General features: G+C 45.9%; 1 protein-coding gene across 1 annotated transcript in view; it reads right to left on the bottom strand.

Moving 5' to 3' along the window:
* The window catches only part of P4HA3 (prolyl 4-hydroxylase subunit alpha 3), an 87,960-nt gene extending 73,137 nt beyond the window's left edge, over nucleotides 1–14,823 (bottom strand). Inside the window, exon 1 of the mRNA XM_073548536.1 lies at nucleotides 14,615–14,823. Within this exon, the coding sequence (XP_073404637.1) occupies nucleotides 14,615–14,784 (170 nt within the window). The 5' untranslated portion in view covers nucleotides 14,785–14,823. The remainder of the gene's footprint in view (nucleotides 1–14,614) is intronic.
* Between the last annotated feature and the right edge of the window lie 971 nt (nucleotides 14,824–15,794).

Below are 15,794 nucleotides of genomic sequence, written 5' to 3'. Positions count from 1 at the left end.
AATCTGGTGCTCGGCCAAGAGGTCCTCGCAGTGCCTCCCAGGGTCGTCGGCGACAGCAACGCGGCGGTCACCAGCGTGTAAGTATAAATATTTTTGCTTTGTTTTTTTGCACTTTTTATTTCATTTCTTTTGTGGAGGCTAATTATGTTATTTTTGTCTTTTTCTTTAACAGCCTTCACAGCGTGCTCCCGACTCTGACGTTGAGGATGGAGGGATTGATATGGACCACCTCATCGATCTCGTCAGAGAAAGGGAGCCGCTCTGGAATATGGCTGACCGCCGCCACGCTGACCTGATCGTTACCCGACGACTCTGGGAGGAAATCTGTTCGCTCCTTGTGGGCCGCTGGGAGGACCTCGATGTTCGGGCCCAGATTAAAGAGCGTAAGTATATACAGTACCGGTTGCTTGATGTAAACCAGTGTTTCCCGAACTCCAGTCCTCGTGGTCCCCACGGATCATGTGTTCAGGATTTCTATTTACTATGGAAATCCTGAAAACATGACCCCTGGGGACCATGAGGACTGGAGTTTGGGAAACACTGATGTTGTATACTAACCACTCCTTTCTCGTTTCAGGGAACAGAATTGTGAAGCGGTGGCGGTCTGTGAGGGATCGTTTCAAGAAGGAGTTCAATAAAGAGATGCGGGCCCCGAGTGGATCTGGAGGACGCAGGAGCAAGTACAAGTACGCACAAGCCCTGTCGTTCCTCCGGGAGACAATGCTCACCAGAAGGTAAATATTACACACCACATGTGAAAAAAAATGTTAGATGTAACTTTTTTTTTTCAGCCAGGGCCATACCATGTCAGTATTTTAATTGTTTTTTTTTCTCTTTATTCCACAGCACGGTGAGCAGCACTTGGGAGCCTGCACGATTGGACCCTTCTGAGGCGATCCCTGAGGAGACCGGCACCGAGGGACACTTCGACCGCCCCGGTACATCTGCACCTTCCCAGCCTTCCCACACATTCGACCCATCTGTCCCATCCACCAGCACAGGAGCATCGTGGCCGCCTACATTACATGAAGCTGCTGGTGAGGAGATCGCTTTCCCTTTACCCCACCCTTCTGCCCCTGCCACCTCTAGTACACCTGCGGGTACTGGGCGGCAGCGGCAGAGGGGTCAGGAAAAGACTTATGCGCAAGAGTTCTTGCATCTGAATGCATCTTTCCAGAACTGTCTAAAAGTCTTGTCAGAGCAAATCTCCGCAGGCTTTCAGCAGATCAACTCCAGCATTCTGGAGGTGAAGACACTTCTGCAAACCATGCATTCAGAAGCAAGATCTTCGCCAAACCACACCTTTTTCAGGTCTGTTGTGGAGCGCATGGAAACGCTCTCTCCTGCCCAGCAGATGCATGTAATGCATTCGTGCCACGGTGCTCTACAGCAGGTTACCTCCCAACCTCCACCTCCCACCACTGTAGTTCCTCCACCTGCACCCCCTCCAGCCACTTTCCATCCTCCCCCTCCTATTACATCTGCACCCCCTCCAGCCACTTTCCATCCTCCCCCTCCTATTACATCTGCACCCCCTCCAGCCACTTTCCATCCTCCCCCTCCTATTACATACCAGCAACCTCACCAGTACCAGCAACCTCCCCAGTACCAGACATCTCCCCACTTCCAGCAACCTGCCCCGTACCAAACTCCTTCCCCGTACCAAACTCCTTCCCCGTACCAAACTCCTTCCCCGTACCAAACTCCTTCCCCATACAACTTTCCATCAACATCATCTGCTCCTACAGTCCCTGCCCAACCCTCCACTCCACCGCCCACCACCTCTTCTGCCTCCCACATGTCCACCCATTCTGTAGCTTTTTCCACACCTTCACCTCTAACTGTTCCTTCCCCACCACGATCCCAGTCCTCTCTCCACACACCCAGTGTCGAAGTGTCCCGCAGCCCCTCCAGCAGTATTTCCACCCCACACTACACAGATTTGTAAGGCTGGTTTCACATTTGCGTTTTTTTTCGCGGTAATTTAGCGCTAATTAGCGCATGCGTTTTTTTTCCCTATACTTTGCATGGGATGCGCTTATGTGCGCATACACATGCGTTTGTACGCGTTTTACCGCGCATGCGTTTTTTTGCGGTATGCGCTCGGGCGCACAAAATGCAACCTGTTGCATTTTTTGTGCGTCCGATTTGCCTCAAAAAAACGCATGCGCGCGCAATGCGTTTTTTTTACAGTAAGACACCCATTATAAGTCTATGGTGAGCATATGTGCGCATTGGCATGCTTATGTTCCTTCCCCACCACGATCCCAGTCCTCTCTCCACACACCCAGTGTGTGGAGAGAGGACTGGGATCGTGGTGGGGAAGGAACAGGGGAAGATCAGGGGAAGAGTCTTGAGGAGATCATTTGCATATTCCCAGTGCCTTCTGGGATAAGTGAAGAGTCTCCGCGAGCTCAACGATCACTGGGTTTTGGCCGTTGCAGCTGAAAAGAGGAAATCGGAAAACCAGGGGAAGAGTTTTGAGGAGATCATTTGCATATTCCCAGTGCCTTCTGGGATAAGTGAAGAGTCTCCGCGAGCTCAACAATCACTGGGTTTTGGCCGTTGCAGCTGAAAAGAGGAAATCGGAAAACCAGGGGAAGAGTTTTGAGGAGATCATTTGCATATTCCCAGTGCCTTCTGGGATAAGTGAAGAGTCTCCGCGAGCTCAACAATCACTGGGTTTTGGCCGTTGCAGCTGAAAAGAGGAAATCGGAAAACCAGGGGAAGAGTCTTGAGGAGATCATTTGCATATTCCCAGTGCCTTCTGGGATAAGTGAAGAGTCTCCGCGAGCTCAACAATCACTGGGTTTTGGCCGTTGCAGCTGAAAAGAGGAAATCGGAAAACCAGGGGAAGAGTTTTGAGGAGATCATTTGCATATTCCCAGTGCCTTCTGGGATAAGTGAAGAGTCTCCGCGAGCTCAACAATCACTGGGTTTTGGCCGTTGCAGCTGAAAAGAGGAAATCGGAAAACCAGGGGAAGAGTCTTGAGGAGATCATTTGGGAATTTGGGCTCATCTTTCATCGTTTTTAAGAAATCTCAAGATGGAAGAGGCCAGGAGCCATTTGGTGAGCTGCATTTCTTGCTACATGTTCACAGACTTACCAGTGGAAAAGCCAAACTTCACATGCCACAAATGCAGCTTGTGTCCCTGTTGGAGGAAAAGTTGCAAAATCTTGAAGAGAGGTTAGCTACATTGAAGATCATTAAGGAAGGTGAAGAGTTCTTGGACAGAGCAGAATTATCTCTTCATGTTACAGAAAGAGAAGAAATTCGAAGTGCACCTGAAGAAACAGAGGAATGGAGACATGTGACCCAGAGAAGCAGGAGGATCAGGAGGCAGTCAGCACCCATACTGCTCAGGAACCAGCACCAGGCTCTCACGCAGGAAAACAATGAAGAAATACATCAGGATAAGACTTTGCCAACAAGCAGCAACCTTGTACGCCTTCAGAGTCCTCCTGGATGGAGAAAGAAAAATGTTGTGAAGAAGAAACGGAGAGTGGTGGTCATGGGGGATTCCCTGTTGAGAGGAACTGAGGCCGCTATCTGCAGACCGGATATAACTTCAAGAGAAATGTGTTGTCTTCCAGGTGCAAAAATTAAAGATGTGTCTGACAGGATATCAGGACTCTTCAGACCTACAGATGACTACCCATTCCTGCTACTACATGTGGGGACAAATGACACTGCAAGAAACGACCTGGAAACCATCTGCAGAGACTTTGAAGACTTAGGCAAGAAAGTGAAAGAACTGGGAGCGCAGGTGGTCTTCTCTTCCATCCTCCCAGTGGATGGCCATGGAACAAGGAGGTGGAATAAGATTCTGCAGGTGAACAACTGGCTACGTCGATGGTGCCGTCAGCAACGATTTGGATTTCTGGATCACGGAGTGAACTACTTATACGATGGACTACTTGCTAGAGATGGGGTGCACCTTACGAAGACTGGAAAGCATGTATTTGGAAGTCGCCTTGCTACACTTGTAAGGAGAGCTTTAAACTAGAACAACATGGGAAGGGAAGCAAAAGACCAGAAAAAGCCATACACCTGACAAATGCTATTGAGAACTCTGCTATTAGAAGTGGAAAGGAAGAACAAAGACGAAAGAATCTAATTAATAAAAATATTGGAGAAAGAGAAACCAATCACAAACTGAAATGTTTCTATACTAATGCACAAAGCATGGGCAACAAACAAGGAGAATTGGAACTACTAACACAGGAAAAGAAATATGATGTCATTGGAATCACTGAAACTTGGTGGGACAATACACATGATTGGAATACAAGACTAGAAGGATACAACTTATTTGCAAGAAACAGACTTGATAAACGAGGAGGGGGTGTCGCATTGTATGTTAGAAACGCGTATATCTGCACAGCGATTGAAGCTTCAGAGACTGGGAGTTCTGTGGAAACTGTTTGGGTAAGAATACAAGGACAGAACAATGGAAAGGACACCATTGTAGGCATTTACTACAGGCCGCCTGTGCAAGCTGAAGCTATGGATGAACTCTTTATGCATCAAATGGCCAAGTTCTCCAAAAAATATGACATAGTTGTCATGGGAGATTTCAACTATCCAGACATTTGTTGGGAATCTCTCTCAGGCAAAACTAACAGGTCAAGGAAATTCTTATCCTCTCTTGCTGACAACTTTATCTTCCAAAAGGTAAGGGAGAAAACAAGAGGAACTGCTACCTTGGATCTAATCCTTATAAACAGGGAGGAAATGGTTGAGGAGGTAAAAGTGGCTGGGACCCTAGGAGGTAGCGACCATGCTATTTTAGAATTTTGGATAACTAGAGGCGGAAGACCTGTGAAGACTCAGACGTCAAGGTTAGATTTCAGAAAGGCAGATTTTAAGGGATTCAGAAAGAGAATTGGAGGGATCCAATGGCTGGATATCCTTAAAGACAAAAATGTCCAGGAAGGATGGGAAATCTTGAAAAATGAAATTCTCAAAGCACAGTTGTTAACAATTCCGAAAAGAGGGAAGAATAGGAAGCAGTTAAGGAAACCAGGATGGATGAACACAGAACTTAAGCACATGCTAAAAAGGAAGAAAAAAATGTTTATAAAATGGAAAGAGGGAGGCATATCTAAAGAAGAATATAATGCTGTCTGCAGAACCTGCAGGGCACAAATCAGATTAGCTAAAGCTGAAAATGAATTGAGGCTTGCAAGAGATGTCAAAAGCAATAATAAAGGATTTTGGGGATATGTCAAAAGTAAAAGAAAAGTCAAAGATGCTATAGGATTTTTACAGGATGAAAATGATGAAATGGTAAGACAGGATGTTGAGAAGGCTGAACTTTTAAATTCCTATTTTGCATCTGTTTTCTCTCAGAAAGGAAATGTAACATCAACTGTTATTCACTGTCCTATTAAGGGAATAGAAGAATCCAGGATATCTATAAACAGAAAGATAGTGAGGAAACACTTAGCTAGCCTAAATGAATTCAAGTCTCCAGGTCCAGATGAATTACACCCCAGACTACTGAAGGAGATAGAAGAAGAAATTTTTGAACCCCTCTCTATAATCTTTGAAAATTCTTGGAGAACAGGAGAAGTGCCAGAAGACTGGAGAAGAGCAAATGTTGTTCCTATCTTCAAAAAGGGGAAGAAGGTGGACCCAGGTAACTATAGGCCGGTGAGTCTGACTTCTATACCAGGAAAGATCTTTGAACAAATTATTAAACAACATGTATGTCAATACCTGGATAAGAATGAAGTGATTAAACAGAGTCAGCATGGGTTTGTAACTAATAAGTCATGTCAGACTAACTTAATTTCCTTCTATGACGGTATCACTGATTGGGTGGATCAAGGAAATGCTGTAGATATAGTATATATTGACTTCAGCAAAGCATTTGACAAAGTCTCTCATACAATCCTTATTGAAAAAATGATTAAGTATGGAATGGACAAGGCAACTGTTAGGTGGATTCATAACTGGCTTAGTGATCGGACCCAAAGAGTGGTCGTAAATGGCTGCACATCCAGTTGGAAGAATGTCTCAAGTGGTGTTCCACAGGGCTCTGTCCTGGGCCCTGTATTGTTCAACATCTTTATCAACGATTTAGATGAAGGAATTGAGGGTAAACTGATTAAATTTGCTGATGACACAAAGCTAGGAGGGATAGCTAATACTAGAGAAGAGAGAGAGAGGATTCAAAAAGATTTAAATAAACTGGAGAAGTGGGCAGCAACTAACAGAATGATTTTTAACAGGGAGAAATGCAAAGTACTACATCTGGGCAATAAAAATGTAAAAAGCATATATAGAATGGGAGGAATAGGGCTAAGTGACAGCACATGTGAAAAAGATTTGGGTATACTAATAGATCACAGACTGAATATGAGTCAACAGTGTGATGCAGCAGCAAAAAAGGCAAATGCAATTCTAGGATGTATTAACAGAAGCATACAGTCTAGATCACGTGAAGTCATTATTTCCCTCTACTCCTCTTTGGTCAGACCTCATCTGGAATATTGTGTCCAGTTTTGGGCACCACATTTTAAAAAAGACATCAACAAACTGGAGCAAGTTCAGAAAAGAGCGACCAGAATGGTGACCGGTCTGCAAACCCTGTCTTATGAGGAAAGGTTGCAGGATTTGGGAATGTTTAGTTTGCAAAAGAGAAGACTGAGAGGAGACTTAATAGCTGTCTACAAATATCTAAAGGGCTGTCACATTGTAGAAGGATCAACTTTATTCTCATTTGCACAAGGAAAGACTGGAAGCAATGGGATGAAACTGAATGGGAGGAGACACAGATTAGATATTAGAAAAAACTTTTTGACAGTTAGAGTGATCAATGAGTGGAACAGGCTGCCACGAGAAGTTGTGAGTTCTCCTTCAATGGAAGTCTTCAAACAGAGGCTGGACAGACATCTGACTGGGATGATTTAGCGAATCCTGCTTTGAGCAGGGGGTTGGACCAGATGGCCCAGGAGGTCCCTTCCAACTCTACGATTCTATGATTCTATGATTCTATGTATGCGTTTTTTTGCACATGCGTTTTTTTTTTACCATTAGTTTAGACAATGGAATTTAGGGGTTTGGGTAAAGTTAGGGTTAGTTAAGGGGGTTTAGGGTTAGGGTCAGGGTTAGGGTTAGGGTCAGGGTTAGGGTTAAGTATGGTTTGGTTAAGGGTTAGGGTCAGGGTTAGGGTCAGGGTTAGGGTTAAGTATGGTTTGGTTAAGGGTTAGGGTCAGGGTTAGGGTTAAGTATGGTTTGGTTAAGGGTTAGGGTTAGGGTTAGGGTTAGGGTCAGGGTTAGGGTTAGGGTTAGGGTTAAGTATGGTTTGGTTAAGGGTTAGGGTTAGGGTCAGGGTTAGGGTTAGGGTTAAGTATGGTTTGGTTAAGGGTTAGGGTTAGGGTCAGTGTCAGCGTTAGGGTTAAGTATGGTTTGGTTAAGGGTTAGGGTTAGGGTCAGGGTTAGGGTTAGGGTTAAGTATGGTTTGGTTAAGGGTTAGGGTCAGGGTTAGGGTTAGGGTCAGGGTTAGGGTTAGGGTCAGGGTTAGGGTTAGTAAAGTCATGGTTTGGGTTAGTGTGAGTGGCCACCTAATGTTGGAAAAAAATGCAAACGCGGTAAAAACGCACTAAAAACGCATACAAACGCTTAAAAACGCTGCGTTTTTTTCATGCATGCTCATAAAAATGCTTGAAAAAAACGCAGCAGTTGTATGCTTTTGTATGCGTTTTTCAATGCGTTTTTTTGCGGGAAAAACGCGCTGCAAAAAAAAGCAAGTGTGAAACAGGCCTTATGTGTGTTTTTTAATAAAAATGCCCATTGGGTTTAAAACCTTTATTAAAAAAGTTTTTTGCACTTTAAAAACATTTTACAAAAAAAAAAAAAATTTAAATTAAAGTTAAATTATCGTTTCACAATGGTTGTCTGTCATTTCTTTCTGCGGCGAACTATGTTTAAAAAAAAGGTTAAATACAGGGTATTTCAAAGGTAAAAAGGTATTCAAAACCAGGTATAACTGTGGGTAAATTTTAGCTTTTTGCCACAGTTGTGTTCCTGGTTGTGTTTGAAGCAAAGTATTTCACCTGAAAAGTTGTGTTTATTGTTGGTGATTTCCTACCAATGTACACAACTTTTGTTAAAAGGTGAAATACTTTGCATAAAACACAACCAGGTACACACCTGTGGCCTAAAGCTAAAAATAGAGACCATGACAAGATAGCCAACTTTGGTTGGCAAAGGTATATACTGTTGGTCCAGAAGGTACACAAGTTTGGTTAGGGCACAAATCTTTCACACTCTGTCATCCCAGTGTACTCTGCCTTGAGGTGACATAAAGTATAGTGCAAAATTGTCCCTCATTACTGAAACCGTCACAGAACTTCTAGTGGTAATATTTCCAATGACAACATCCATCTTCGCCAGTAACTTGCTCTTCTCTACAACCTGCACTTTCTTCTCTACAACCTGTCAAAGAAGGGCTGTAGGAACATGCTATATCTAGTTTTCCAGTAGCCAATCCCGTTCGGAAGGCCACAAGGGTCAATTTTAAAAACCGGATCCGGCGTAATCCGTCGAAAAACGGATAGAAAAACGGATGAACCGGATGAGATGGATCCGGTTTTGTCTGTCAAGAACAAGACGGATCCGGCATTCCGGCACGACGCCGGATCGCGCCTGGCGCTGAAAACCTGATGTGTGAAAGTAGCATAATTTGCAGAAAGGATTTTAGAGACACTCCCTGCATCCCGGGAGTTCCACGGCTGTGGGGTCTCTTGCTACCAGTCACCAGGAGATGGCGTGGACTGTCAGGAATTCGTTGCAACGTTATGCAGGTCATAGGGACAGTGTGTGTCTAGAAAAAAAAAATGTTTTTTTTTTATTTGTTAAAATTGTTGAAGTTGGTTTGCCTGACATGGAGGGGGTGCAGATAAAAAAAAAAGGGAGAGCTAATGTTAAAGGAAGGGGGAGAGAGCTTGTAACATTTTTTCGTTGGTTAAAAAAAAAAAAATAAAAAAAAATGGTAAATGAAAAAAAAAAATAGAAAAGGGGTACTTGTGCTATTATAAAGTTGTTTTGATGTTTAACATGCAAAAGTAAAATGCAACAGGTCCGGGTAAGAGATGGTCTAAGGGACCAAAGGGAAGTATGAGATCCGAGAAGGGTCTATGTGTGGAGAAGGTCTGGGAGACCGGGACGCCGACCATAACATGTAACTGAAAGAAGGGTAAAAGAGTTGGTAGACGTGAGAGAGACAGCCGTCCTAGGTCAGGTCCCCAACACCACGGACATCCCTGAAGGAGGAAGGCGGGCGCTGGTAATGATCTGGTAGGTGTGAGGCCTCGATCATGGCATACCGGTTAGTGGAAGGTGACAGAAGGGGAGAGTAGGGGAAGGTACACACCATAGAGAGAATATGGGTGTACCTAGCCCAATGTGAAAGACGTCATGTGGCGTGTGCGCTGGTGAGTAGCAGTAGGCTACTCAGAGCATGGTGCTCCCAGTATGGTTCGGCCCCCGCAGGTAGTGGGTTTGGCCCAACAGCTGGTCCGACAACAGAATGTAGGTGAAGCTTCAGAACGACGAAGGCCAGGATGACGAATTGTCGAGGACGACAATAGACAAAGGAAGGGGGAGTGTAGGGAAGGTGACCTGACGGACGGACGGACGTGTCAGAATAGAGAAAGATAGGTTTGCACAGTTTAGACAGGTGTCAGTTGCTACAGTGGGGAAACAGCTAGGAAAGTGTAGTGGACGTGCAGTACCTTGGGTTGACCATTAGATGGCAGGGAGGAGTGTGGGCAAAGGACTTGACATCAGCTTAGGGCTTTAGAAACCGTTGGTCATGGGGGCGGAGTTACAGTGACAGGGGACCGGGAGAGATATAAATACTGAGGGAGGGTTCCAGAAAGTTCCAGTCCCCAGGGGGAGCTCCAGTGACAGGAGGACTACGACAGTTCGTGCGCTGTGAGGAAAACTGTACCAGGGGGACTGAGGAGAGAGAACGTCAGGGGGGTGGTCCTGACAGGAAGAACCGCAGAAGAGACGAGGCATCGAGGTAAAGCATATCGTACTGAGAGAGACTACTGTTCAGTAAAATAACTGTTGGTTACAGGCCTAGGGCGGCCACAGTGAAGGATCTGACAGGAGTGTCAACGAGTGAAGAGGGGATGGTGTACGCATACACGTCCCCAGTGTAAAGTACGGTGTGCGGGAAGCGGCTCTGGAAACGGAGGGCCGACAAGGGAATCGAAGTAAAGTGTATTTCATTGAAGTGCGGTGTACTGCGGAGGCTGTCAAGTGGACGACCAGAGAATAAAGCTTGGACCTGTTGTACCCGACATCTGCCTCCATTGTCTCTGTTACATCTCTGCGCGGTATAAAGAGGGACCACCCCCCAGCTCGCCCCATCACCTCTACAAGTGCCATATAGTGAGTGTCATACAGTGAGTGCCATATAGTGAGTGCCATACAGTGAGTGCCATATAGTGAGTGCCATACAGTGAGTGTCATACAGTGAGTGCCACACAGTGAGTGCCATACAGTGAGTGCCATATAGTGAGTGCCATACAGTGAGTGTCATACAGTGAGTGCCACACAGTGAGTGCCATACAGTGAGTGCCATATAGTGAGTGCCATACGGTGAGTGTCATACAGTGATTGCCATACAGTGAGTGCCATACAGTGAGTGCCATATAGTGAGTGCCATACAGTGAGTGCCATACCGTCAGTGCCACACAGTGAGTGTCATACAGTGAGTGCTATATAGTGAGTGCCATACATTGAGTGCCATACATTGAGTGCCATATAGTGAGTGACATACAGTGAGTGTCATACAGTGAGTGTCATATACTGAGTGCCATATAGTGAGTGCCATACAGTGAGTGCCATACAGTGAGTGTCATACAGTGAGTGCCACACAGTGAGTGCCATACAGTGAGTGCCATATAGTGAGTGCCATACGGTGAGTGTCATACAGTGAGTGCCATATAGTGAGTGCCATACAGTGAGTGCCATACAGTGAGTGCCATATAGTGAGTGCCATATAGTGAGTGCCATACCGTCAGTGCCACACAGTGAGTGTCATACAGTGAGTGCTATATAGTGAGTGCCATACATTGAGTGCCATACATTGAGTGCCATATAGTGAGTGACATACAGTGAGTGTCATACAGTGAGTGCCATATACTGAGTGCCATATAGTGAGTGCCATACAGTGGGTGCCATACAGTGAGTGCTATATAGTGAGTGCCATACATTGAGTGCCATATAGTGAGTGTCATACAGTGAGTGCCATACAGTGAGTGCCATATAGTGAGTGTCATACAGTGAGTGCCATACAGTGAATGCCATACAGTGAGTGTCATACAGTGAGTGCTATATAGTGAGTGACATATAGTGAGTGCCATACAGTGAGTGTCATACAGTGAGTGTCATACAGTGAGTGCCATATAGTGAGTGCCATATAGTGAGTGCCATATAGTGAGTGCCACACAGTGAGTGTCATACAGTGAGTGCTATATAGTGAGTGACATATAGTGAGTGCCATATAGTGAGTGCCATACAGTGAGTGTCATACAGTGAGTGCTATATAGTGAGTGACATATAGTGAGTGCCATACAGTGAGTGTCATACAGTGAGTGTCATACAGTGAGTGCCATACAGTGAGTGCCATATAGTGAGTGCCATATAGTGAGTGCCATAAAGTGAGTGTCATACAGTGAGTGCTATATAGTGAGTGACATATAGTGAGTGCCATACAGTGAGTGTCATACAGTGAGTGCCATACAGTGAGTGCCATATAGTGAGTGCCATATAGTGAGTGCCATATAGTGAGTGCCACACAGTGAGTGCCATACAGTGAGTGCCATATAGTGAGTGCCATACAGTGAGTGCCATATAGTGAGTGCCATACAGTGAGTGCCATATAGTGAGTGCCATACAGTGAGTGTCATACAGTGAGTGCCATATAGTGAGTGCCATACAGTGAGTGCCATATAGTGAGTGCCATATAGTGAGTGCCATATAGTGAGTGCCATACAGTGAGTGTCATACAGTGAGTGCCACACAGTGAGTGCCATACAGTGAGTGCCATATAGTGAGTGCGATACGGTGAGTGTCATACAGTGATTGCCATACAGTGAGTGCCATACAGTGAGTGCCATACAGTGAGTGCCATACCGTCAGTGCCACACAGTGAGTGTCATACAGTGAGTGCTATATAGTGAGTGCCATACATTGAGTGCCATACATTGAGTGCCATATAGTGAGTGACATACAGTGAGTGTCATACAGTGAGTGCCATATACTGAGTGCCATATAGTGAGTGCCATACAGTGAGTGCCATACAGTGAGTGTCATACAGTGAGTGCCACACAGTGAGTGCCATACAGTGAGTGCCATATAGTGAGTGCCATACGGTGAGTGTCATACAGTGATTGCCATACAGTGAGTGCCATACAGTGAGTGCCATATAGTGAGTGCCATACAGTGAGTGCCATACCGTTAGTGCCACACAGTGAGTGTCATACAGTGAGTGCTATATAGTGAGTGCCATACATTGAGTGCCATACATTGAGTGCCATATAGTGAGTGACATACAGTGAGTGTCATACAGTGAGTGCCATATACTGAGTGCCATATAGTGAGTGCCATACAGTGAGTGTCATACAGTGAGTGCCACACAGTGAGTGCCATACAGTGAGTGCCATATAGTGAGTGCCATACGGTGAGTGTCATACAGTGAGTGCCATATAGTGAGTGCCATACAGTGAGTGCCATACAGTGAGTGCCATATAGTGAGTGCCATACAGTGAGTGCCATACTGTCAGTGCCACACAGTGAGTGTCATACAGTGAGTGCTATATAGTGAGTGCCATACATTGAGTGCCATACATTGAGTGCCATATAGTGAGTGACATACAGTGAGTGTCATACAGTGAGTGCCATATACTGAGTGCCATATAGTGAGTGCCATACAGTGAGTGCCATACAGTGAGTGCTATATAGTGAGTGCCATACATTGAGTGCCATATAGTGAGTGTCATACAGTGAGTGCCATACAGTGAGTGCCATATAGTGAGTGTCATACAGTGAGTGCCATACAGTGAATGCCATACAGTGAGTGTCATACAGTGAGTGCTATATAGTGAGTGACATATAATGAGTGCCATACAGTGAGTGTCATACAGTGAGTGTCATACAGTGAGTGCCATATAGTGAGTGCCATATAGTGAGTGCCATATAGTGAGTGCCACACAGTGAGTGTCATACAGTGAGTGCTATATAGTGAGTGACATATAGTGAGTGCCATATAGTGAGTGCCATACAGTGAGTGTCATACAGTGAGTGCTATATAGTGAGTGACATATAGTGAGTGCCATACAGTGAGTGTCATACAGTGAGTGTCATACAGTGAGTGCCATACAGTGAGTGCCATATAGTGAGTGCCATATAGTGAGTGCCATACAGTGAGTGTCATACAGTGAGTGCTATATAGTGAGTGACATATAGTGAGTGCCATACAGTGAGTGTCATACAGTGAGTGCCATACAGTGAGTGCCATATAGTGAGTGCCATATAGTGAGTGCCACACAGTGAGTGCCATACAGTGAGTGCCATATAGTGAGTGCCATATAGTGAGTGCCATACAGTGAGTGCCATACAGTGAGTGCCATACAGTGAGTGTCATATAGTGAGTGCCATACAGTGAGTGCCATACAGTGAGTGCCATACAGTGAGTGCCATATAGTGAGTGCCATACAGTGAGTGTCATACAGTGAGTGCCATATAGTTAGTGCCATATAGTGAGTGCCATATAGTGAGTGCCACACAGTGAGTGCCATACAGTGAGTGCCATATAGTGAGTGCCACACAGTGAGTGCCACACAGTGAGTGCCACACAGTGAGTGCCATACAGTGAGTGCCATATAGTGAGTGCCACACAGTGAGTGCCATACAGTGTCATACAGTGGGATAGCAGTAGAGTCACCTGGGGTTAGGACAGCACACATGCTGCCAATCCTCCTGCATTACTACTGCTCCCCCTGTCACTGCTGTGATCATGTGACCCTGGCAGTACTACTGCTCCTACTACTACCCCCTCTCTCTTCTCCTGCCATTGCTGCTTGTATTATCTCCTTTTCACTACTAATGTTGCAAAAAATAAAAAGTAACACCACATTCCCTACAGGGGACAACCACTCCGGAATGACCGGGGGGGGGGGGGTGGTCTGTCAACCAGACATGGAACAACCACATTTTTGGTCACTTCCAGTAGTGGGGGGGGGGGGGGGGGGGCACCTATGGAGAATCCTGGTATTCAGGACTGGTGGAGACACGTCCACATGTACGAAAACCTGGAGTGTAACTACAGTGGGTGCGAAATAATGTAACGCAAATATAAGCTAGATATCGCCATGTGTGAACGCAGCCCCAGGGGTCTGGTGAGGAGGCTGCGTCAATGTCTATCTGTTCCTCTTGCCCAGTTCTGCACAGCGGCGCCTGAGGGTCTGTCTACAGGATAAATTGGCACAAGGCTTTTTTAAAGTTTCTGACACTTCTTGATACTTTTCTAAACTCTCCCTGTGACTTGCTCCACTATGAGCCGCATCTCTTGGGTCCTGCTCTCATACCTGCGGAGGTCCTTCAGCCGGACGGTCTCTTCCTCCAGGTAGTCCCCCAGGAGCTGGAGCAGGAGCTGCTCTGTGCCCAGAGCCTGCTGGACGGCCACCATGGAGCTGTACATGTCCCCAGAGGTCACCTGCAGAGAGCAGAGCAGGAGCAGCCACAGCCCCGGACACATCGCAGAGAGGAGAAGACTGAGCTGCAGACGATCCTGGGAGCAGTGAGAGGAGGAGGTGGCAGAGGACTGGAGACCCCTGACTGCAGGAGAAGCCCCCTCCATTCATTCCCATCCTCCCCTGATCTGCAGGAGGCTCACATAGTTTCTGTTTTCTTCTTAGTTTTGTTTTTTCTATTCCTTTAATTTTGTAATACACCAAATTTTTGTTTTCTTAGAGACAGACAATAATGTAAAAGCAAAAGAACGTTCCAGATTTGGGTCACATAGTAATCTACTGTATCTATTTATCTATGTATTATCTATCTATAATCTATTATTTATTATCTATCGAATATTTATCATTTATCTTTTTATCATCTATCTTCTTAGATGTGTTCTTCCTCCCTCCCTTCATCAATTCCTTCCCTCCTTCCTTCCTTCCATCTTTCCTTTCTTTCTTCCTTCCTTCCTTCCCTCCTTCCTCCCTCCCTCCCTTCCTTCCTCCCTTCCCTCCTTCCTTCCTCCCTACCCTCCTTCCTTCCTCCCTTTCTTCTTCCCTTCCTTCCTCGCTTCCTTCCTTCCTCCCTTCCCTGCTTCCTTCCTTTCCCTTTCCCTCCTTCCTTCCTCCCCTTCCTTTCTTCCTTCTTCCCTCCCTTCCTTCCCTGCTTCCTTTCTTCTTCCTTCCTCTTTCCTTCCTTCCCTGCTTCCTTTCTTCTTCCTTCCTCTTTCCTTCCTTCCTCCCTTCCTTCCCTGCTTCCTTTCCTTCCTTCCTCCCTTCCTTCCTCCCTCACTTCCCTGCTTCTTTTCTTCCTTCCTTTCCCTTTCCTCCCTCCCTTCCTTACTCCCTCCTTCCTTCCCTCCTTCCTCCCTCCCTTCCTTCCTCCCTCACTTCCCTGCTTCTTTTCTTCTTCCTTCCTTTCCCTTTCCTTCCTTCCTCCTTCCTTCCTCCCCCTTCCTTTCTTCCTTCTTCCCTCCCTCCCCTGCTTCCTTTCTTCTTCCTTCCTCTTTCCTTCCTTCCTTCTTCCTTTCCC

The sequence above is a fragment of the Dendrobates tinctorius genome, unplaced genomic scaffold (assembly GCF_039654945.1).
Source record: "Dendrobates tinctorius isolate UK_male_01 unplaced genomic scaffold, ASM3965494v1 ptg000157l, whole genome shotgun sequence".
NCBI classification, from domain to species: domain Eukaryota; kingdom Metazoa; phylum Chordata; class Amphibia; order Anura; family Dendrobatidae; genus Dendrobates; species Dendrobates tinctorius.
This window is presented reverse-complemented; position numbering and strand designations above follow the sequence as displayed.